We start from the raw sequence: 25,562 nt of genomic DNA, 5'->3' as shown, positions 1-25,562 counted from the left end.
AGGCACTGCGTTAGAAGCTCGGGCCACAACCGCATTTCTCAGCATTGAGGGGCAAGAAACTGCCGGAGTCATACTAAGAAGAATCTGCCACTCGCTGTAGCTTGACATTGTCAATTGAGATGTACCTGTTATCCTTTCGACCAGGAAGTGGAGGTAAAATGACTGTTCTAGTACCCTGTACTCCAAGCACTGGAACCGGTGCGCGATAAGAGGGGCCGAACTCCTTCTTGTTCTCCACCTTCTCACGGACCAGATCACCAACTCGAGGTAGCCAGCCGACTACCCGAACCTGAAGCGCAGCATCAGATGAGGAGGGTACGTGTTCCTTCGCTAGACTGTTTCTGGCTTCTTGAAGATTCTGCAATACAGCACAGTGTTCATCTACGTCAAAGGGTGCGGCTGACGCCGCCATGTCTAGACCATCAAGGTCTGGGACAAACATTTGTACACCAAAGAGCATCATGTATGGGGTCCGCCCACCCAGAGACCTTCTAGGGAGATTATTAAGTGCACGTTGCACGTCATACAAGTGGGCTAGCCAGTTCCGGCCAGTACCTAAAACTCTGGCTGTCAAAGATTGCTTTAAGTCACGGTTCATTCGCTCCACTACACTATTACCCTCAGGCCGGTATGGAGATGAAAATTTGACTTGGACCCCCAAATTTCTCATGGCTTCTTTGTACGCCTTAGAGGCGAACGCAGGGCCCTGATCAGAATGAAAGGTACCACATGCAAAACTTCCAACAAAGACACGCAAATCTTTTATGACCGTGTGAGAATCAGCACTCCTTTGTGGCCACACCCACAGAAAACGTGTGCCCGAATCAACTGCAACCAAGATGTATTTGTACGCAGTATCGGAGGTAAAAGGACCGCAATGATCTAAATAAACACAACCCATCGGCTTATTAGATATGTACAACTGAGTTTGTGGTGGGCGCGCCGCAGTTGAAGGTTTAATCTGCTGGCAAATGTCACAGTTAAGAACATAAGCCCTGGCTTGTTTATACAAACCGCACCTCCAGTAACGTTGTTGTAGCAGAGATACAGTAGCTGCAACGCCGGCATGCGCGGACGCCATGCCCTCGTGAGCCGCTAATATCAAAGAAGGTCTGCAGTCCGCGTTGGGAATCAATCTGTCACCAACGTCATTAATCCTCACTAATGGGACGTTATCAGGACTTAAGCGATAATGGTAACGAGCAGGGAACCCTCTCGGAAATTTTGTTCCCTGCTCTGTAGCAGCAATAGCTGCCAAGATGTCATCATCGATCTTACTTTTGGATCTTGTAACTGCTGCTACTAAGTATGTTGCCACTGCTGTTTTAGCTGCCTCGTCAGCTAGGCTGTTGCCGACTGCATGGACACCAATTCGTTGGTGACCAAGAGTGTGAATTACATTCACGAGAGGCAGGCGTTCTTTAAGATCTGCCACTCGAACCCAAAGCAGTTTATGCTTAATCGTGCTACCTTTGGAATCATGGTAGTCATTCTGAGATTAAAAATGTAGATTGTCGTTGTAAGATTGAACACAATAAAAGGAGTCACTCACTATAAGGGTAGTGACTCTGGGATCAGCAAACTCTAGCGCTAGCACCAGAGCACGAAGCTCCGCCAACTGCGCGGTACAATCACCTAATGACTGCGTATGCACGACATCGGACTGGAATTCTCCATTTACGAAAGTACCGACCACAATTGCGCAAGCCGCTGAATAGGCTTGCTTTGATTCAGTTGCCGGTTGCGCAGGACCGTCAGTGTATATGACACAATGGTAATCCTCGAGCGGGCGCAAGGACAGAGGAGCCGGATGAACGAATTCATACTGCAAAAACTCCTGAGTCTGAAGTGCCGCGTCAAAGATGTATGTGACGTCCGGCGATGTCAAGGAAGTGCCCATTGTATCCACCTTGGATGCAAAGCCTTAGAATTCGGTACACTTGCTTTTGTCACCGCCTCAAGGGCAGGATATGGTGTTACCACCAACATGCGTTTACCTTGTGATAGCGCTCGTTCTTTCAGAATCGCCATCTGCACTGCCGTTAGAACTTTCTCGACAGCGGAAAATCCCAGTTCAGCCGAAGTGTACAAATGAGATTTGTAAGCAATGGGGACGGTGTCGCCCTCATTGAACGTTAAGTATGTGAAACCCACCGCGTCAGGCACAATTCTTATGACTAGGTTAGTGTGGTTATCACGCGTCAGTAAGTATTTAGAAGCAAGAAGATCAGCTTGCAATCACTGCAATATAGCTGAATGCTCTGGCAGCCAACAAGATTTGGAAAAAGTAGGTCGTATCAAGGCATAAAGCGGCTTGATACGCTGGGCATAATCCAGAATGTAAGTTCGACCGAAATTCAGAAAACCCAGCAGAGATTGTCATTTTTTTCAGTGACGTAGGAGCACGTAGGCATGCACACTTTTCTAGAAAGTGCGGAGCCAGTCCTCGACCTTCATTGTTGAGTTCGTACCCCAAGAACAAAACTGTATTTTCCACAATGTGTGACTTCGCAAAATTAAATTTGTATCCGAAGTCTGCAAACAAAACAATAATGCGATCAACGCGACGGAGATGCGCTTCCAATTCGTCATCTGTGAGATAAATATCATCCACATACGAGTACGCATCAGGGTCTATGCCCTCAAAGAGAGAGACCACGCGAGCGGCAAAGACTCCAGGGCTGTTCTTGTAGCCCATTGGTAATCTTTTGAATTGTTTTTGTTTGCCACCCGTGGTGAACGCCGTCCACTCACTACTAAGAGAGGACAGGTTATGGCTGTAAAAGCCATTGGAAATGTCAAGTGTGGTTTTAAACCTTTTTCTCACGAGACTATAGACGAGAGCCGAACTGTGGGTGTTTTGTACAGCGCATGTCCGGCAATGTGAGTTTAGGTGCCGGTAATCCAAAACTAGGCGGTACGACCCGTCAGGCTTCGTCACAGTGAACAAAGGATTATTGATAGGTGACACACATGTTTCGATTACTCCTTGATATTCCAATTGTTCAAGGATCGACGCGACGTGAGGTCTAGCTTCGCGACGCATGGGGTATTGGGGTTGAGGTTGGGGCGTAGTCCGCAACGGGATCTCATGGCCGGGAGACAATTTATCCCAGCCAACCTGATTTCGATATAACGCAGGTGCTAGCACCTGAGCCCATTCTTCGGCGTACTTTTTAGCTAGGACCTTCGGCACTGTCTGTGCAAAGGACGGGAGGATTACCTCCTCCCCTCTAGGAGCATCTAAAACGAAAGCCGGGGGCCAATCTGCCTCCGCCAACAGAATATCATAGGAAGTGATCAGATTATCCCCCAAAAAAACCTTGAATTGTACGTTGTATGTCACCTTCAATTTGAATGACTATATTATACAGTCTATCAGGGGGAGACACCCGAGTATCAGCAGTTTCAATATTCACGAATATATCAGTTGCTGTCGCCACCAGATATGGATGCAGTGCTTCTCGCACTACTGTAACTTCCGCCGTGCTGTCTAGCAGCGTTAGCGCCTATGTCAGGTTCTGAAGCTGCGTCCGTACCATCTGAGGCATACCTCGCTGTCAGCGCTGCAACCTTCTTCTTTTGAAACGGGGGTCTTTGACGCGCAGCTTCGTCCTGCTTGCCTTTGCCGTCCGACTGGCGGGGTTGCTCACGACTTTGAGCACCCCTTCCTTTCACACGGTCTCCGCCACCGGATTGTGAAGTTGATGTTTCCTGTGAAGAACGAGGAGAGCGTTGTTCAGAAACGTGAAATCTATCGGGTGACTTAATACGAGATCGATCGCGCAGATCATATGTGCGTTCGGTAGACGACTGTGCCGGTGAGGCAGGACGTGACCTCTGTTTCTGTTGCTGTTTCCCCTGTTTCTTAGCTCTCCAACTTTGTTTAGGAAAGTTGGGGCGTTCGTCTTTCGTAGACGAGCTCACCTTAGTTTGCTGTACTATATCAGAAATGATCACAGTCGGTTTTACACCCAAGGCACTACGACCCACGGTCCTATATGCCTTCGCAATTACTTTAGCAAACTCTTTGGGCTTGTCGAGGTCATCCACGCGGTCCATCATATTTGCAACTTGGAACTGCATGGCATCTCCTTTGAGGTTGCCCATCACCATGGAGCATACCAAATCGAAGCTGTCGACAAGCCTCATTCCCAATTCAATAGCAGCCTCCGCACCATGATTCTCCTGAACCTTTTTGATGACGGATGGTAGCACAGACCTAGACGGAGTGCCATAGCACTTCGAATAGGTCGCGGCAAAGACCTTACCCCAGTTGTCACAATCTGCCATATCCGGGACTAGGTCTTTAGGCAAAGTAATGGTGAGGATCCTGTGTTTCTCCACAGGAGATGTATTTGGAAAAACCGCTTCCAACTGGTCAAATTTCTCAGTAAGCCAATAAGGAAATTCATCCTTACTTTGGGGGTGCTTGCCGACCACCGAATTAACCACAACAGGACTAATAACCACCGCGTGGTGGTCCGTAGGGTGTCCCGCAACAGCAGGTGCCCCCACCTGCACGTTGCGTGACACGTACTGCACTAAAGCCCTATGGACCGTAATCAGGGCTGTGTGTAGTACCTGCAACTCAGCCACCGCCACCGTGAGATAGCGGGGATGAGGCGTAAAGCCGGCCAGCACCGGCCATGTTGCCCCTGCAATAGACAACGGGCCCATTCTCGCCGGTGCAACCGCATTGGGAAGGGCGCCATTAAACCAAATAGTATGCTGCCAGGCAGAGATTGAAATTTCTTGTGTCCTATATGGGGTATAGACCGCAGGCAGCTGTGTGGCAGTATAGGTATGAAACGTATCATCGTCATCAACCGCCGGAAAAGTCACCCATGAGTAAAACAACTCCTACGGGTATGACGCATCAGCGCTTACCACAAAAATTACAGCCATCCCATCATCCGGCACACCATACGTCGTCAAATGACGGCGCAGAGGTGCACGGCTATGCGCGGCTATGTCAACCGCCATCAGGACACACTAAAGAGTATCAACGATAGCAACAGTAGCACTGGGGTTCAGAAAAAATAACCTTTTTAATGATCAAGCTTGAAGGAGCCTAGTAGTCGAAACACAGGTAGGTTAAACCGTCACTCCCGTTATCCGGAAACCAGAGTGAGGGTGTTGTGGACTAATAGAAGCACTACTAAGGCGTTTCAAATCAATAGACCAAACGTTAGGTGCGCCATGTTGCAGGGATTCTGCTTATGCACAGAACTATGCGCAGGAACCCGGACCCTCAGTGAATTGTGGTGTACCAAAAACTCACCTCAGAACCCAGAACCCCTTATCCGACCAGCATCAGTGTCCCATTCGTTATCCGAGGTTTAGCTCGGCGGTCCCAATGTATAGACAACCCAGAACAAGCGACTTAGTGTATATCTCAGGAATGGTGGGAATCAGAAATACGTTTTCGTAATTATTCTCATATCAGTCCACAACAGAATAAACAGACACTGTAAAAGTTTAAAGAGTTTATTTTATAAACCTCGTGTCCTAAGATGCAGCAGTTTGGCTAACATAAGCAGACAAACGATTAAAATCAAAACCATCAGCATAGTTACAATACCATAGAAAATGAAAGGAGTAATCATACTAAAATGACAGTGGATCTAAGCCACCTTCCTTTCTCTAGCAAACTAATAGTATTATTATTAGACAAGTAAAAGGTCTCTAGGCTTGAATGGGGAACCCCATACCGTAAAGATCAGTTCAGTGAGATCACATCACAGGATCAGCTATGCTCTGCTCCTGTGAACGCTCTTCTTCCGAATGTAATGAAAACATGTAACGCTGCAATATTAAAAGCACCCGACTTTCAGGTATTTGCAGCTGCGTGCGTGTTATGGCTAAACTCGTGGGCTGATCAACCTGAACTCAACAACGTGCACCGTCTAGCGACCCAGACTGTTTCTTTACACTGTGTACAGACCAAGGTCGCTGCTCACTGTTTGGGATGTGAACAACAGACAGTTCTCATGTGAAGCAAAGTCGAGTAAGCATTTCTCAATTTAATAACATGTGACTACAGTGTCGTGTGCAAAAGCGGCAAGATGGCTTTCGAACATCTAACGTTGTGCTAACTTAGCATTGTACATATATAGATAACGATCTTCACTACACTGGAAACCGACCACGACTCCCGGTCCTGTCTGGCCATGGCCCCAAAGGCCTTGAGGGAGCGGCACCGGAAGCTGCTGGAGGTCCGGCACTCGTCCCGTCGCCGTTCCCGGTCCAGGGGCCATTCCAGGGAACGCTTGCGGGGCCGCAGTCGTCGCTCCTCGGGCTCCAAGTCTTCACCCTCTGATTCAGGTAAGAGACGACACAAAAAGAAGTTGAAGAAGCGTGTTTGCTCTCCGACGTCCCCCCGTCGGTCCCCGGATGCAGACAAGGGGGACAGGGGTTCTGCTCCGGGAGTCCCGCAGCCTACCCACCTTACCCGGGTCCGTCGGTGACTCCCGCACAGGTGCAAGAATTTCTTGCTACCATGGACCACCTCTTTAGGCCTCGGGCTCCCGCCGGTGTGCCTTCGGGCCCAGTGGTCCCGTGTCCGGATCCTGTTGGGCCGCAGGCGGATCCATCTTTGGCGCCACAGGATCCTGCGCCGTTGGCTCCGGCCACGGCGCCACAAGGTCCAGCGCTGCCGACTCCGGCCCCAGCTCCACCCTCGGCTCCGCCTCCCGTGCCGCAGTGGGTGCCATTTGTCCCGCCCTTCCCCAGGTTCCAGGACCATTTTGTTCCTACCTGGGATCCGCATTAGGACGCGGCGCCGTCTCGGCACCGTTCCCGACACCGTTTGTTCCTTCTCCGGCTCCTGCTCTGCTGCCGCGGTCTGTTCCCCATGCGGCGGAGTTGGAGGACGACTGGGAGGGATCCGAGGACCCTCTTGCCTGTCAGTGTGACTCCGAGCAGGACTGGGCGGGCGACTTGGAGGATGCCGGCGACCTCTCCGTCTCCTCTGACCTGTGGTTTGCCTCTCCCCCGCCTACCATGGAGGAGGGCACCTCCTACACGATGGTGCTCCGTCGGGCAGCTGAGGTCCTCAACCTTGATCTCCCTACAGTGGCCCTAAAAACAAATCTCCTCACTTAGGTGCTCCTGACGGCGTCCCCTTTGACGGAGCCCCTGCTGCCATTTAACGACGCCCTCACTGACGTCTTGCTGGGCACTTGGTCGCGGCCAGCCACAGGGCCCCGGTGGATAAGAATGTCGCCAGGCGTCCCCGCCCGGTGCCTGGTGACCCCGCTTTTCTGACCACTCATCCTACGCCTGAGAGCCTGGTCATACAAGCCTCGACGTCACAGAGTGCCTTTCCCACGGCTCTGCCGGATAAGGACTTTAAGAAGCTGGAGCAGTTCGGTAAGCGGTTGTTCTCTTCGGCCAGCTTGGGGCTGCGGTCGGTGAACACCGCGTGCCTATTGGACTGCTATTCCCACGCGGTGTGGGATACAGTTGTGCAGGTGTTGCCTCAGTGTCCTGAAGAGACCCAAGCTGTGCTGTCCCAAGCTGTTGCCGAGGGTAAGGATGCGGCTAAGTTTGCCATTTGGTGTGGTTTGGACACCGCGGACTCCCTGGGTAGAGCGATTTTTACGACTGTGGCGCTTCGTCGCCACGCCTAGCTGAGATCTACTGGGTTCTCGCCAGATGTCCAAAGCTCGCTCATGGACATGCCCTTTGATGGCACTCGCCTGTTTGGCGATAAGGCCGACAGTGCACTGAAGCGTTTTGAGAACTCGCGGGCCACGGCCAAGTCCTTAGGTCTTTCTACGAAAAGCCCTGCCACTCCTGGTTTTCATTCCATTTGTGGCCATGGCAGAGGCGCCCAAGCACGTTCCTTCAGCAAGCCTGTGCAGAACCAGCCTCAGCGCAGATGTGGCTTCCGCAGGGGCGGGTCTGGGAATCAGCATGGGGTCAGTCCACCTCCGCCCCGCTGCTTCTACCTCCAAACCTTCCCAATCCAAGCTTTGTGGAGCACCCCATGCCAGTGGGTGGCAGGATCCGCCATCACCTCCCCCTCTGGCACGTTATCACATAGGACAAGTGGGTGTTGCAGATCATCCGCAAGGGTTACTCCCTTCCCTTTCAGTCCACCCCTCCGGCCATGCCACCTCGGTACCATCGCATGTCTGGGATCACTTGGCGACTCTCCAGCAGGAAGTTACAGCCCTCTTGGCCAAGGGGGCCATCGAGTGTATTCCTGGGCCGGAAGTAGGGAGTGGTTGTTATTCCCGCTACTTTCTGGTCCCCAAGAAGGACAAAGGGGTCTGCGTCCCATCTTGGACCTACGAAACGTCAACCGCTTCTTCCGGAAGGAGAAGTTCAAAATGCTGACTCTGGCTCAGGTCTTGGCTGCCCTCGACCCTGGAGACTGGATGGTAGCGTTGGACTTGCAGGACGCATATTTTCACATCCCAGTCCTGCCGGCCCACCGGCGTTACCTGCGGTTTATGGTAGGCCAGGAGCATTTTCAGTTTGCTGTGCTCCCTTTCTGCCTTACCAGCGCCCCTCGGGTGTTCACAAAGGTGATGGCGGTGGTTGCAGCTCACCTGCGCTGGTCAGGGGTGTCAGTCTTCCCTTACCTCGACGACTGGTTGCTGAAGGCGGGCTCGCCCCAGGCAGTCGTCAACCACCTTCAGACTATGGCCGACCTCCTGCATTTGCTGGGATTCTCCATCAATGTACCGAAGTCGCACCTGAGTCCCTCTCAGAAGCTCCTCTTCATCGGAGCGGTTCTGGATTCGACGCTGTTTCGGGTTTATCCCCCTGAGCAGCGAGTCCGGGATATTCAGGATATGATTTCGATTTTTCAGCCTCTATCCAAGGTTTCGGTCAGGATGACCCTCCGGCTCCTGGGCCTCTCCCAGGCCATTACTGAAGGGAGGGAAGCTGCTAAATTTACTATCCGTTGTGGACTTGACACGGCCGATTCCCTCGGCAGGGCACTTTTCCACAACGGTGGCGCTCCGCCGTTACGCTTGGCTCAGAAATACTTCTCCGGGGATGTCCAGAACACTTTGTTGGACATGCCCTTTGATGGTACACGCCTCTTTGGTGACCAGGCGGATAGCACCCTGGAACGCTTTAAAGACTCTTGGGCTACGGCCCAGTCCTTGGGTCTTGCCACCACGCGTACTCCCTCGGGGTCCACTTTTCGCTCCTTTCGAGGTCAGGGTCGAGGCGCCCAAGCGCGTTCCTTTCAGACCCGCAAGCCTGCGCTGCCGCAGTCTCAGCGCAGCCGCGGACGTGGGACCCGCCATGGTGGGTCACAAGTACAGCGGACGGGTCAATTCACCACTGCCCCTGCTGCCTCAAAACCTTCCTAGTCCGGTGTTTCAGGCCCATCAGACACCAGTGGGTGGCAGGATTCGCCATCACCTTCCCCACTGGCGCACCATCACCTCAGGTGGGTTCTGCAAATAGTCCGAAGGGGCTACTCCCTCCCCTTCGAGTCTGCTCCTCCAGCCATGCCACCTCGGTACCACCGCATGTCGGGGGATCACTTGTCACTTCTCCAGCAGGAAGTTGCAGCCCTCTTGGCCAAGGGGGCCATCGAGCGCGTTCCGACGCCAGAAGTAGGTCATGGTTGTTCCCACTACTTCTTGGTTCCAAAGAAGGACACGGGCCTGCGTCCTATCTTAGACTTCCGGAACGTCAATCGCTTCCTCCGGAAGGAGAAGTTCAAGATGCTCACGCTTGCTCAGGTCTTGATTGCCCTAGACCCGCAAGACTGGTTGGTAGCGCTGGACTTGCAGGATGCTTATTTTCATATACCCATCCTGCTGGCCCACCGGCGTTACCTACGGTTCACGGTAGCCCATGAGCACTTTCAGTTCACTGTGCTCCCTTTCGACCTTACCAGCGCCCCTCTGGTGTTCACGAAGGTGATGGCAGTGGTCGCAGCTCACCTGCGCAGGTCAGGGGTGTCAGTCTTCCCTTACCTTGACGACTGGTTGCTGAAGGTGGGCTCGCCCCAGGCAGTGGTCAACCAGACTACGGCCGACCTCCTGCATTGATTCTCCCATCAATGTGCCAAAGTTGCACCTGAGTCCCTCTCAGAAGCTCCCCTTCATCGGAGCGGTTCTGGATTCGACGGTGTTTCGGGTTTATCCCCCCCGAGCAGCGAGTCCGGGATATTCAGGCTATGATTCTGATATTTCAGCCTCTATCCCGAGTTTTGGTCAGGATGACCCTCCGGCTCCTAGGCCTGATGGCCTCCTGATGGTGCCACATGCCAAATGACATATGTGGGATCTGCAGTGGGACCTCAAGTTCCAGTGGGCGCAGCATCAGGGCAACCTGTCCGATCATGTCCAGATCTCGGAGGGCACTGCGCGACAATTGCAGTGGTGGCTCACGAATCGCGATTGGGTCAACGGCAGATCCCTCTCCCTTTCCCCACCGGAGAACTCTGGTGACGGATGCGTCCCTCCTGGGATTGGGTGGCCACATGGGAGAGGCGGAGATCAGAGGCCTCTGGTCTCCGGCGGAGTCCCGACTCCATATCAACCTTTTGGAGCTTCGGGGCGATCCGACTTGCACTGAAGGCATACCTTCCCTCTGTCTGGGGAAGTGTGGTGCAGGTGTTCACGGACAACACCACCGCCATGTGGTATTGCAACAAGCAGGGCGGGGTGGGTTCCTGGACCCTATGTCAGGAGGCTCTGCGCCTCTGGACATGGATGGAACATCAAGGCATCACCTTGGTGGTTCAACACCTGGCAGGTTCTCTGAACACCAGGGCGGACGAACTCAGCCGCCGGTGCTTGATGGATCACGAATGGCGTCTGAACTCGGACGTGGTGCAAGGTCTCTTTCAGCAGTGAGGAAAGCCTTGGTTAGATCTATTCGCCACCGAAGAGAACGCGCAATGTCATCAGTTCTGCGCGTTGGAATTTCCAAGGCGGCACTCGCTCGGCGACGCTTTTCGTCGCAAGTGGAGTTGCGGTCTATTGTACGCCTTTCCGCCTTTACCACTTCTGCCCAGAGTGCTGAAGAAGATTCGGCGCGACCGGGCCCAAGTCATCCTTGTGGCTCTGGATTGGAGATACTGGTATCCCGAGCTACTCAGCATGGTGAGCGATCCCCCGATCCGACTTCCTCTTCGGGAGGATCTTCTGTCGCAGCAGCAGGACACGGTCCTCCACCCGAACCTGTCCAGCCTCCACCTCCATGCGTGGAGATTGAACGGCGACAGTTGACAGCTTTTGATCTTCCTCCCGAAGTCTGTGATGTCATTCTGACAGCCAGACGTCCCTCCACTAAAACTGTATACGCCTGCAAGTGGAACAAGTTTGTGGCATGGAGCACGGCTAAGGCTGTGGATCACCTTTCTGCCCCTCTTTCCGAAGTCCTTCTGTTCCTTCTTTCTTTGGCCCAGCAGGGCTCTGCTCTAGGCACAGTCAAAGGTAATCTTTTGGCCATCTCCGCCTTTTTACGGCTTTCAGATCAGCCTTCTAAGTCCCCAGTTGTTAACCATTTTCTAAAGGGCGTTACGCACACGTTTCCTCCTGTGCCGTTCATAATGCCTCGATGGGACTTAAATCTTGTCTTGACCGATCTGATGTGTGCTCCCTTTCAGCCCCTTCATACCTGTCCTTTGCGTCTTCTCACTCTCAAGGCTGCTTTCCCGGTAGTGATCACCTCTGCCAGAAGAGTGAGTGAGCTCCAGGCTCTTTCTTCCAAACCTCCTTTCCTTTCTGTTCATCTGAACAAGGTGGTTTTAAGGACCCGTCCTTCTTTTTTGCCAAAGGTTGTCACGCCCTTCCACATCGGGCAGATCATCACTTTGCCCACTTTCTTTCCGCATCCTTCGAAAGAGGAAGCGAGGCTCCACCGTTTGGACCCAAAACGTGCGCTCTCGTTCTACCTTCAGCGCACACGACAGTTCCGGGTGGATGACCAGCTCTTTGTTAGCCACGTGGGCGCCAAAACAGGTTGGGCTGTGCACAAGCCGACCATCTCTCGGTGAGTCATTCTCTGCATCAAGGCCTGTTACTCGTTGGCTACGAAGGAGCCTCCTGTGGGGCTGCATGCCCATTCTACCAGTGCGACGGCAGCCACTACTGCCTTGGGACGCGGCATCCCCTTGCAGGACATTTGTCAGGCAGCTACGTGTGCTTCGCTGTACACGTTCACCAAGCATTACTGCCTTGACAGTCCGGTCTGGAGAGACGGCTTTTTTGGCCGTTCTGTTCTCCGTGACTTTCTGGTGTAATCTTTTCGCAGACCCACCACCGGGGTTGGTATTGCTGGGATATCTATTCTAAGGTAAGGAATCTATCACTAACTTGTCTCTTTCAGATGCACAAGTTACTACTTGTGTAACCATATATCTGTAAGAGACATTAGTTAGTGATAGATTCCTTACCGCCCCACCCATCCTCCCCGTTCTGCGAACTGATTTCTAGGGTTAAGGTCATCCCCTTCAGGGCCCTAGTTTCTTGGCACCAGTGGTCAGTTTCTTGCATGGCTCTGCGTTCCTGGAGCGGATAGTCGTGTACAAAACTGACGTCCGCGTGCATGGGTGGTGCCTAAGTAGTCTCCGTAACGTCATCTACGCGCTTACGATGCCAGCGATGGACGCGGTGCCGCACGACACCACCTACGGACGCGTAGGGGTACTGCTAGCAAAACATTCCGGATCCAGTCTGACGCTTGGGGATATTCTAAGGTAAGGAATCGATCGCTAACTAATGTCTCTTACAGATATATCGTTACACAAGTAGTAACTTGTGCAACACATATATAAATGTGTATATATTTATATACACATTTATAATATAAAACTTTTTCTAATGTTTTTAAATATACCAGTATAATATATATCTGTGTGCGTGTGTGTGTGTGTGTGTGTGTGTGTGTATATATATATATATATATATATATATATATATGTGTGTGTGTGTATATGTACACACACACATACATACATGCGCTCACTCTCTCACACACACACACACACACACACACACACACACACACACACACACACACACACACACACTCATACATACACACACACATATGTACATACATATTTGTGTGTGGATGCCCTGGGTTGGACTAGGGCACCCACACTAGATACTGGAGAATGGGATCTCAGGGGCCTAAATCAGCCAAGGAGGGGGTGCGAGCGCCCCCTGCCTTCAATGTAGAATTTTATAAAGGGGCCAGCCCCCGGGATGAGGTCACCTGGGCCGCAATCGGTCCAGATAGGGGTCCACATGGCTCCCCTCCCAATTTAATAATAGGCCTGAACCTGGGGGATGGGGTCTCCAGGGCCAAAATTGACCCAGGGAAGGGGGGCCGAATAAATAAAGCATTTTTTCTTTTTAAGCCAGCAAGTTGCCTGAGGCCACGCCCCCTTTCTTCACCACTCTGCAAACGCACCTCCGTGGCGCACTGTTGGTTGGGTGATGAAGTCCTCTTGGATGCTGAGGGTCCTTGGGGGGGGGGGGGGGAAATGGGGGCCTACAAGTCCTCCGATTAAGTCCCAAAAAGCCTGATTGCTGAGAGGACTTCAGAGGCCAAGGGGCAGGTTGCTTCGTAAATCTACTTGTCCTGTAACAAAATCCACTTGTCCCTTTTGTGCCATGTAATGCAGTGACAAATTATGGCAGCAATCTCATTATACAAGAGCTCTGATATAGCCTCTCTGATTATGCCAGACTCATACCGTAGTAGGGTTTGAATACTAGCCATTCCCTTATGTTGCTACGTTTCCGCAGATCTACATAATGGGGCTGAAGGTAGTGGTAAGCTATAGTACCAGGGTTGAAATGCCTTTTTGAATCTGTGCAAACCTATTAACTTCCATGTTTTAAGGATTTTCACCAACTCTTCTCAAATCTTTTTCCACACTGAGAAAGGTTGGAACTTAACTCCTGACAATGGCAGATGTGAAACTTCTTCCAGGGTTGGGAAAAAAGTGGTTGGAGGGAAAATGAACTTGCAAACACTTAGATTTTTTCATGAGCAAGTCTACACATGTATAATTGCTAATTGTACTATGCAGTTCACAATTATTTCTTGGTCTACTTCTGTACATTTCTGTGAATTCCCAAAAGTTGTATATCTGCACTTATTGCAAGGACATTTGGGTGCACTTTTGAGACTTTATTTAATAATTGGGCCCCTAATTAGGTCTAGCGTTAACCATGACCTTTTGTGTTTAATACAATTCTGTCTCTCTCTCTCTGTATCGGTTGGCTTCACTGTGAGTGACAGCATTCTGCTGTTTCACAAGGAGCATAACTGCACACAAAGTAGTTTTGTTCAGTGGTAGGAACTACTGTGGCAATGTGTGCTTTTTGAACCCAAAATAATTTTTGCTTGTGCCAATGTTTGTTACAATGGTGAGGGCCTGGCAGCTCCCGCACCAATAAGGTTTTACAAAAACCATGCCAAAACAAGTCACACATTGACAAAACCAACAAGCTGACCATCAATTTCAGACCTGCTGGCTTTGCCTCTGCTTGTTTATTTTTGTTTCCCACAATCTTATTGAAAAGTGGTTACACTGATTTTTCCGTTATGAATATCTTTAGGAAATGCTAGCATACATCAACACATTTTACTAAATGATGTCGCAAAGAAATGGTACTTAAAACAGTAGTTTAGCCAAATGTTTTTTTTCCTACTTGCATTTTTTTTAGAACATTTTATTTTGAAAGCAAAGACTCCTCAAGCTTGATTTCAAGCTTCTGCAAATATTTGCATCTAATCGGAGAGCGTTCTGGGAGCATTATACATAGCCTCATATTGGTAAACTTTGAAAACGTGTACACATGTTTTTATACTGGAACCACTGCCAGTAGTGCAGTCCTAGCTTACAACATTTACTTAGCGCGTTCACCCTTATAATAAAGGGTTTGCATTAATGAACCATAAATAGAAGTTTGAACAGCATTAACACATGGGCTCAAATATTGCCTTAACTGAAGACAATGCTCTTCACTGATCCATGATGTGTTACTGTAACCTGGCAGCCAAAGAGTATGTGCTGTAGGGGTTTGGTCCTACTTGTCCCTAGGACAAAATACACATTTAAACGTGTTGCCCTTGACCCCAAACAATATATCCTGGGCGTCAGGCTGTAAGAATTCCACATCCCTGCCCCTTTCTCCACCACTCTGCAAACGTGACTTGTGGTGCACTGCTGGTTGGGAAATGAAGTCCCCTTGGATGCTGAGGCTCCTTGGGGGCCAACAAGACCTTCATTTACCTCCAGTAAGTCCCACACAGCGAGATTGCTGAGCGGTGTTTGGAGGGCATGCCCCCTTACTCCACCATTCTGCATAGGCGTCTCCTTGCGCACTCCTGGTTGAGAGAGATAAAGTCCTATTGGATGCTGACGGTTCTTGGAGGTGCCAGAAGCCCTCCTGTTACCTCCAGTAAGTCCGACAGCAGGATACTGAGAGCTGCTCGAAGGCCCCGCTCCTTTTCTCCACCACTCTGCAAGCGCGACTACTAGTTAAAAATTCATAGAAATAACCAAAGGTTACAGGGACGTTCTAGTTAGGCTCTGATTTCACTCCTACAAAACCTGTGAAATTCAGCAGTTATAGTTACTTGAGCTAAATATAACTTACGCCCCCAAAATGCACTGCTTATGACCTCACATATTACACCACTCATGACGTACATCCCTGTATCCTTTTTTTTTTCAGTGTATGTACATACATATTATATTGGTATGTTTAAAAAAACAATAGAAAATTAATTCAAATAAAGACTAATATATATATATACACACACACACACACAAGAATAATGTAACAAACTGCAACTTTTTAAAAAGATATTCCCAATTTAAATATACCCATAGAACAAATAATGGATAAAAAGTTTTTACTAAAATAGTGTTAATAAATTACATCAACTTATATATAAAAATAAATGCAAAAACACACACTAACTATTTAAGTAATACTCAAAATTACAAAATAAATTAATTGCACAATTTATGATTATCAGTGAAATAATTATAATTTATTTACTTCCCACCCTCTACCCCTACAAACTTTGCAACCCACATCTAAAACATAACTTAAAAATAAAGTAATTGCACAATTTACATAATTATCAATTAACAATTAATTCTAATTGATGTACTTCCCATCCTGTACCCCCTACAAACCCCACAACCCGCTACAACACTGAAAATTAAAACAAGCAATTAAATAAAATTTAAAAACATTTATTTTTACAAACTATAATAAAGAACATTAACAATTATACAAACAATTTATAACATATCCAATTAAAATATATACTAAAATACATAAAGATAACTAAAAAATAATATTGGTAAGGATATTTTTGTAAACTATATTAACATCGATATTTTTTTACATCAATATTGCTTACCATAGGAAATTGATATTCTTGTCACAGATATTCGTACATCACAATATTTTTGGAACACGATATTAAAAACTTGATATTTCTGCATCACAATATTCTTTACTCAATATTTTGTCCGAATACCGGTTAGGTAGCCCACTCGCCTGGTGAAGTGCAACATATCTTTTGCCTTCTTAGTGGTTCACCTAGCATCAGTTGCACCCTATATTCGAGGAAGGTACACTAAATAAGTTTGAAATCAAACTCATTGAAAGAATCATGGAGGGAGCAAAAATGTAAAATACTTTTCTTGGACTGTTCCAGTACAACAATGGAACTTCAATCTAGTTCTAGCAAGAATGACAAAACCACTCTTTGAACCGAAATATGTAGCTACATTTAAGTATTTAACATTTAAGACAGATCGAGTTCCTTATAGCTGTAGTGTTACTTAGAGCAACCAAGTTACATACACCCACAGTCCAAGAGCAGTACTTAAATGTCTACAAGGACATGGTAATTACGAGGACACACAAAATGTTTTCCAAAGGTAGACTTGCCTTTTCACATTAACTAACAGTTAAACTACCAGACTTCTTCCAAAATTCCAACAATTCAGCAGAAAGGTAATTGCACACATTAGATGTAAGGAGATCTGTAATGTATCCTATACAAAATACTCCGGCATGAAAAAACAGTACCATTCTCTGCGGCACGCTCAATACTAGCACTAGGTTCAGAGGTAATCAGGAAGTCCATAGTGAGATGTGTAGTACATACATTTGAGCATTGTTTTATAGGGCCCAATAAGATGCTAGAAATAAAGCTGAAGCTAATTCCACTAGAAACAAAGTGAGCTACACTTGTATTTGTGACACTTAGGAATTTGGTTTTTGGTTGAGAGGGTTGAAAACCTTACTTCAGAAACAACCACCGGGTCAACCACAAAAGTCACTAAATCAACCTGTACTTCACTGTCTGGTAGCTTGGTACAAAAGCAGTCCGGCTTAACATAGGGGCACTATGAAAGGTATTTATGGAGCACACAAACAGTAATAAAGTGGAAATGCAACACAAGAAAAATCCCAAACCAATTTTGAATATTAGAGAAAAAGTCTATGAATAAAATGACACCAGAACAAATTAAATACAATTAGTAGAACCATAGTTATAAATTTGTAAAGCCTTTAGTGAAACCTAGTGCCTAAAATATGAAAGTGTCATCGTTTGGATATGTGTTTGTGCGAGACCGGGGCAAAGTCAAAGGTTAAGGCTGACTGCAATGGAGCGCAGGCCGTATACAAGGGGTGGATTGGACCCAGTCTTGGCTTACCTTCAGACTTAAAAAAAAAAAAGTTTGAAGAAAAAGTCCAGGAGAAAGCAGAGTTCATTGGGCCAAGGCAACAAGCTGTGGCCGAGAAGTCATCGTCGTGGGAGCCAATGAACAAAAGTCTTGGTGAAGAAGTAGACAATGGCTGGAAATGCTCTATTTCCAGGCCGAGAAGGTCATCCATCGTTCCCGACCCTAGTGAAGATTTTTAGCTTCGGACTTAAACAACTTTTTGGGAAGTCGAATCTCCAGCGTGATGAAGTTGCAAGATGTATCCAAAGAGGGCTCCATGAGGCTAAATAGCATTGCTTAGAGGTCCTGCTGAAAGGTATTTGCTGCTGCGGGGCACATTGCGTGAGCTACTGCAAAGTCATGTCATCCGGCGATGCACCTTGAACGGATCGGCAGGCAGGTAGGTAGGTCCCAGTCTTCTGTCTGTTCTCCAGGAAGTTTTTTGTGAAAATGTATTAAACCTGCTCGCAGTTCAAAGTTAGTGCAGCGAGCAAGCCTGATCACCACAAAGGGGGATGGGGTGGGGGAGGAGTCTCCCTTCAAAGAATTTGGGGAAAAATTGCGCATTCTACAACACATTCGTCATTATATATTGCAGCAGGCATATTAACCATCTGTGCTACCTTAGATGAGTCTAAGCTGCCATTTGGCAACAGTCCCATCTCTCTCCAGCAGGTACATTAATCACAAGAGTTATCTTGACACTTGTATTGTTGCTGTGAAACTTCTGGTTAGACAAGGAACTTTGCAGTGCTTTTAAAACAGCTGCCCATGGACCCACTTGGAATGGGTCTCTGAACCCTGGGGGATCCGCAGACCACAGGTGGAGAACCGCTGCTCTAGAGTTTGATACCCGATTTCCCTTTTAAGTTGGACACTAAGCATTGTGTCTGACTCTTAAATTAAATCGGACCGACTTGGCATGCTTTTATTTAGTAGGTCGACATATTGCTGTAAGCGTAGATGTGTTTTTTGGTAGTAACACTGTGACCCTAAAACGAGCAAATCACAAATGTATGTTTTCTGTCGTTCAATTCTCCTGTCTTACTCTGCCAATCTCCACCACAGTCCAATGTATTTTCTGCATCTCAACCAGATTCAAAGCTGCAGTATGTGAATATCGGTCATCTCGGTCTTGCCATACTGTTGTGTGGTACAGACTTCCAATAGCTGGGTGTTGCTTGTTAGTGTATTACAACCTGTCACTGAGGATCCTAAAGAGGACAGTTACCCCGGCAGCTTGAGTTTAATCACTCCAGTATGAAGATTCTGGCTTGCAGCCTTCCCTTATCAAATAAGTGTATCCTCAAAGTGCTAGAGGGAACTAAGATGCACACAGATGAGTCAAGATTTTATATCCGTGACATGAAAGAATATCATGCATGCATTGTACATTTGTATCATTAACAACATAGGCTTCTATAAGACGCTCTTAAATCTTCCGTATAACTCCAGAAAATATTCCAATGCTTGTAGCTTTGTTTACCTCTGTACCCATTGTTACACCTAAGTAACTTTTTCCATAGACCTCTTTGATCAATGTGTTTATTATACTAAACTGAATTCACATCTAAAGCAAAATGTGTGATAAAAATAAGCAGCCTGATAAGGACTTGAGTTTGACTGTTTGCTTGCTGACAGCCTTCCAGCGCGGCCAATTCTTAATAAACATCCATGAGGCCAGGTGTTTCTACAGATTCCTCATTTGGTGTTCGAGAATGTTTGAAAAAGTTCTGCTGGCCACACGAAACATAGGGCCCCCGATTGTCAGACAGAGTAGTGTCCATCCAGATGATGGCAGACTTTACCTCCACCATCCTGATGCTACTCAGCCTGCCAAATTAGAGACGACAGCTACCTAGTGGTCATCTCTACATTGAAAGGAAACACCATCAATGCAGTTTCTTTCAATGTCCTAAAGATTTGGTGTACAGCTGCCGTCATTTTTGGAGCACATGCACCAAACTATTGACTACCCCCCCACCCCCAAACTAAACTCCCAAAGTGTAAGTTTCTTTTTTTTAAAACAAAATACTGCTGACATGCCCCCCCCGTGTACACAAACACACACACACACACACACACACACGTACATATGCACACACCCCCCCCACCCCTCCTCCTTTCCTACGATAGTTCCTCCTCTGTCAGGCTGCCGGATGAAGTATTTAGTCTACAGAGCCAACTGAGACTCTGTTGACTGAATACTTAAACATCTGCCTGTATCTAAATGAAATAGGCAGACCCAGGATTTGGCAGGCATGGTGCTCTGTAATTTGCAACAGAGTACCCTGTCTGCCAAACTTTAAATTGGGCCCTTAGCTTCCAGATCAAGACTATCATGGTGGCAAGATGAGGCGGTTCCCATTTTTGGCATTGTGATTCAGTGTATGCATTACTCAAAAACAACTACCTGATCCAGCATTGTATCATAAACCATCTAGCAACAAGCATCCAGAATGACATTTTTTAGTGCATAAATGTTTCTTGAGGAATCCAGACTAAATGGTTGGTTTTCTTGTATGTTTCTCTTTCCAGATGTCACTTCTGTGTCGGTATATCATTCAGATGAAGCCTTCTACTTTGACAAAGAAAATGTTGGCAGAAGAAATAGCCAAGCACCAAAATGATTTTCCTGAGCAGTTTGTATATGCAAAGACTGAGCAAGAGGTAAAATATAGAGTGTTCTAATTCTAATGATCTAGATTAAGAAACCACACTTATGCTAGCTAGGAGTGTAGAGCATTCTGAATTTTGTGTGAAGGAAATGAGTAAGAATGTGGGTCCATGGGAATACCGACTCATTTAGAAACCGTTTGAAAAGCAATGTGGTAAAGTACATGGTGACAAATCACAATATCGTGATCCTATGGATCATGATAGGACTGTGCGGAGTAAGAATGAAATTTTGTTTTTATTGTGGAAGCAGGGTATATATGGGCAATAGCAGGATTGGTTGGCCATAAATGTGTCTTTTTTAAAGTATGGAAAGAAGGGGCACTTTTCTAGGGTTGTGCAAGTCAAGTTTATATCAGAAAGGTTTGGATCAAGCAGTAAAAATGCTTGATGACAAATTAGATGGTGACTTTGTTTTGAGTTTGTCTGAGGGTGATTTTTTAGGTGAGGATGAGTTTAGTAAGCTCCTAGTATTCAGCCCCAGGAGTCGAGCATAGACTTTTGGTTATGGGGTCAAAAGGGTGGACGTTTTGAGAATGTTTGAGGCTGAATTGAGTTTTTGAAGGTTGTGTCAAACAGGGTACAAATTCTGAGGCCAGGAATGGATCAAACTTGTTTGGGAATATCTAGGTTATTTCAACATGGTATTAGATCCGAACTAGCCTGATCAGGTTGCGTCTAGCAGAAACTGTTCAGCGATGTTTGTACTTGTGTTAGTCCAGTGAGGGAGTGCATTCAAGTTAGTTTGTATACTGACATATTTTCTGATGAATTGGAAATTTAAGAGGTTGCCAACATAGAATTATTTTGAAGGAGAATGTGTGACTTGTTGTACATACGGAATGCATGGTACCACTTGTATTGAGAAAGGAATTGAAAGCTGAACTTGACAAATTGTTAGCTCCGGGATAATTGAACATTGAGGGTTCTGAATGGTTATCTTCAGTAGTTTTGGTACGTAAAGCTGACAACTCCTTGAAGCTCTGTGTAGATCTGTGATTTAAACTCCAACATTTGGGTGGATTGTCAAACTCCGCCCAACATCAATGAAATGTTAATCACATTACAAGGGGCAGTATTCTTTACATCCCTGGACATATCTGCAGCTTACAATTGGGTGGTATTGAGCAAGGATTCTAGGCATATTACATCGTTTATGATGCCTGATGGAGCAGATTGGTATGTGTGCATTCCATTTGCACTTGCATCTGTGTCATCTATTTTTGAATGATTGATGGGAATTTTGTTCAAGTGAATGCTTGGCGTATGATATTTCCTTGATGACCTTCTCATCCATAGCAAGAATGAGGATGAACATGATGCGAGAGATACGTTTGTGTGGATGTCATGCTGGGCTGGGCCGGGCCATGGCTTCCTCAATCGCTCTCCGTCGCCATGCTTGGCTTTGGGACGGCGTCTTCCCCGAAAATATTCGGGAACGGCTCATTGATCTCCCGTTTGATGGTAGCCTGTTGTTCCATGCCCCAGCTGACTCCGCCATCCAAAGGTTCCTGGCGGGGCTCAGTCGTCCTCCTTCCCCTTATACTCCTACTCCTATTCCTCCTCCTCAGTGATTTAGGAGTTGAGCTAGTTCTGGTCCTTCTTGGGATGGCCACTCTTGCGGTGGAGTGTTTTCTGGCCATTGAGTCCTCCTTGTGGGGACTTTGGCAATGTTGACCGCTGGACGGCCCTTGTTCGCTGTGTTTCTTGCTAGAACTGTTACGCAGACTTGGCCCACAGATTAGGCCTTCTGTTTTTCTTTGGGCTGATTGTCAAGCCGTTTACTGGGTGTTTTTCCTGTGGCTTTTCTGTTTTTGCTCTGTTGCGGAAGTTCTTCCAAAGAGGGTTCCCATGTCTTGGGACTTGATGTACCCTATGTGAGGTAGTGGTAGCTGTTATACAGCGTGCGCTCTGCTGGGGAGTTCTGGTGGCCCTTTGGTGCCTGTTCTCCGTGGCGTTTCTGTATGCTGCTTTGCTTCTTGAGGGCGTGTGCGCGACCCCTCGTGGGGGTGTGTCCGGCCCTTTCCTCTTCTCCCTGCTTGGGATACTTCTGTGCCCTCCCTTGTCAGGTGTTGCCCGCTCGGTCTTCCTGGGGCCCTGGGCTGCTTTTTCAGTTCTGGCGGCTTGTCTGTTTGCGCCGCACTGGTTGGCCTGTGGCCTTCCATCTGGTGTGGCTTAGCCTTCTTTTCCCTCGTTTTCTTGGGCCCTCTGGGCTCTCCCCCTGGCTTTGGAGGGCAGATTATTGCCTTGAAGGGGTGTGGGGTACTTTGGCCTCTCTGGCCTGGCCCTTGGTTCCTCTATCGTGAGTGTGAAGGCCACCCCCCCTTTTTCTTCTCCCCCCCCCCCCCCCCAACTCCCCCATCCCTCTGGGGTTGGTGGTGTTATGCTTGTGGAGGGCTCCTCTTGCCTGGGAAGGGCCGGGTTCTTGCCTGGTCCACAGGTCTGGTCCCCTGTGCATCCCTCTGTCCTGTTATGGCTGGGGGGTTCCTTTCGCAGACCCTCCTTCCCCGTGGGTATTGCTAGGGTATCTATTCTACGGGAAGGAATCTACGGCTAGTAGGCTCTATCAGATATACAAGTTACTTACCTTCGGTAACGATGTATCTGGTAGAGACGATTCTAGCCGCAGATTCTTCCACGGCCCGCCCTTCCTCCCCGTTCTGCGAGGACCCGTGGGTTGGTCTCTGCACTCACCTCCTGGTGGTGGGCTGTGTCTCTTGTGAGTGCATTCCTTTGCTCTTGGCGGGTTGCTCCGTCTTGTAGCTGTTCCTTCCTCCCCTTGGTTCACTGGAGGATGGGGTTATGGTGCTCCTGTGCCCCGCTACTCGGGCGGCTCCAGGTTTGGGGAGGGGTTTTAACTTTAATCTCTGCCCTACCTCCCTCCTTTCCTCTTGCTGCGGGGGGGTCCCTGCCCCTCTGCCGTCCTCTGTCTGGGGGTCACCTGGCCATGCCCTGCCCTTGGAGGATGGTTGCCCTCTGTGCTGGGGTGGCTTGGAGGGTTGTTGTGGTTATTGTTGTCCTGTCTATTCTGGGGCTGGCTCCCCTTCCCTATTTCCGGGTGGGAGTTGTAGGCCTGCTACAGGTGTCCTGCCTTTATATATGTTCCCTGTCTCTGGGGGAGAAAGACGGTTTACATGCTGGCAGGGTGGCTGCTCGGGACTCTGCTCTGTTCTTTATTCTGCCCCTGCCTTTGGCGGCTGCAGTGTTGCACTGCTCCTTATGGTATCGCTTGTCTCCATTATTTGTTTCTACTCTTTCACACACTGTTCCCCTGCTCCCACAGTTTGCCTGGTGGCTCCGCATTGTGGCGCGGAACAGTACTCCGAAGAAAACTGATGTAGGCGCACAGGGGTGGGGGCTTATGTGACCTCCCTGACGTCACGTATGCGGATGACGCCTAGGCAGAGTCATGTGGTGTCGCCCCGCCCCCTGGCGCGCAGGGATGCTGTGGCAAAAAGTTTCCGGATCCAGTCTCACGCCTGGGGATAATGCTACGGGAAGGAATCTGCGGCTAGAATCGTCTCTACCAGATACATCGTTATCTAAGGTAAGTAACTCGTACATCATTACTACTGATGCCAGCAATCATAGGTTGGGGATTTCTTAATGGAGAAAAGGAGCAGTGGTAGTGAGGAGATTGTGATGTTTGCGTCTTGAGCTTTGAGGGGTGCGGAACATACTTTTTCTATTGAGTTCAGGAATTTTGTGTAGGGTAATTAATTTGTATTGTGTACGGACCATAAACCATTGGTAGATTTATTTTGAATGCATGTGGGGGTAAAGATACACTACGTATTGCCTAGTGGCAATAGCGATGGCAAATTGCAGTATTTTGGGGATGTACCAAAGTTTGCTGCAGATTTCCCATCAAAGATTACCTTTGGTAGATCAGAGTGATGAAGCGGATCATTTTGGAGATGAGGCGGAGTTTTGGGTTCAATGGATACCATGCTGAATAATGTCTTGGCAGAGGATGAGTGGAGAGAAGCTATTAAGAATGATACAGTAAAACATGGCGCCGCGCGCGGAAGGCGAGGAGTGACGTCAGTAACCGGCTCGGAGCAGCGCCGCGTGGACCTCCACTGGATCCGAAGCACCGGGGCCGCAGAGGGGCCAAGATGGCCGAGAGCGAGCCGCAGGCAGACCCTTCCCTGGAGGATGGAACATCACTCCTTGCGAGTCACAGTTTCATTGTCCCCAAGAAGGAAATCCATATGGCTCCGGATATGGCTAAGTGGAAGCGCTCCCAGGCTTACGCAGAGTACATTGGCTTCATCCTCACCCTGAACGAAGCGGTCAAGGGCAAGAAGCTGACCTGCGAATACAAAGTCTCTGAGGGTATTGAAGCGGTGCTGTCTCTCCTGAACACCCTAGACCAGTGGATCGACGACACCCCTCCAGTGGACCAGCCCTCTCGTTTTGGGAACAAGGCGTTCAGGACTTGGTACAGCAAGTTGGAACAGGAAGCAGAAGCCCTGGTTGCAGCAGTGATCCCTCCATCCCTGAGTGCGGCGGTGCCTGAGGTCGCCATCTACCTGAAGGAGTCCGTGGGCAACTCGACCCGCATCGATTATGGGACAGGACACGAAGCAGCGTTTGCAGCCTTTCTCTGCTGCCTTTGTAAAATTGGAGTTACAACAAACAAATGATGGACGGAATGCTGACAATGCATACATTCTCCCCCAGTCAAGAGATCTGGGTTAAATCCATCGTTCTTTTGCCCACTACACCACCCCAGTTCAGACATGGCCATATGCAAATCAGTCTTGACCCTGTGCCTCATGGGAACAGTCCAGCCCGAACTGCCAAGCCATGTCTTCCCTGGAACGGAATCAAGCATCCTAGGACCGGTTTCTGGCTATCAGCCGTCATCAGCCAGGATAGCTTGACTCCAGTGGCGTAGTGAGCACGGGTCCCACGTCTGGGAATACCCATCCCACTTAGGGCGAAAAGCGTTACAACAAACAAATGATGGACGGAATGCTGACAATGCATACATTCTCCCCCAGTCAAGAGATCTGGGTTAAATCCATCGATCTTTTGCCCACTACACCACCCCAGTTCAGACATGGCCATATGCAAATCAGTCTTGACCCTGTGCCTCATGGGAACAGTCCAGCCTGAACTGCCAAGCCATGTCTTCCCTGGACCGGAATCAAGCATCCTATAGCTAGTGGCTATCCTG

General features: G+C 48.5%; 1 protein-coding gene and 1 pseudogene across 5 annotated transcripts in view; both read left to right on the top strand.

The window, feature by feature from the left end:
* The window catches only part of SLF2 (SMC5/6 complex localization factor 2), a 411,151-nt gene that overhangs the window by 329,192 nt on the left and 56,397 nt on the right, over nt 1–25,562 (top strand). For all 5 annotated transcript variants that reach the window (XM_085606517.1, XM_085606515.1, XM_085606519.1 and 2 more), the window contains one exon: nt 20,240–20,371. In XM_085606517.1, the coding sequence (XP_085462643.1) occupies nt 20,240–20,371 (132 nt within the window). The remainder of the gene's footprint in view (nt 1–20,239; nt 20,372–25,562) is intronic.
* On the top strand, nt 24,453–25,026 carry LOC146867656 (serine/threonine-protein phosphatase 2A activator pseudogene; annotated as a pseudogene).

The sequence above is a fragment of the Triturus cristatus genome, chromosome 1_2, assembly GCF_964204655.1.
Source record: "Triturus cristatus chromosome 1_2, aTriCri1.1, whole genome shotgun sequence".
NCBI lineage: Eukaryota > Metazoa > Chordata > Amphibia > Caudata > Salamandridae > Triturus > Triturus cristatus.
Note: the sequence above shows the minus strand (reverse complement) of the source record. Positions and strands in the feature narration are given on the sequence as shown.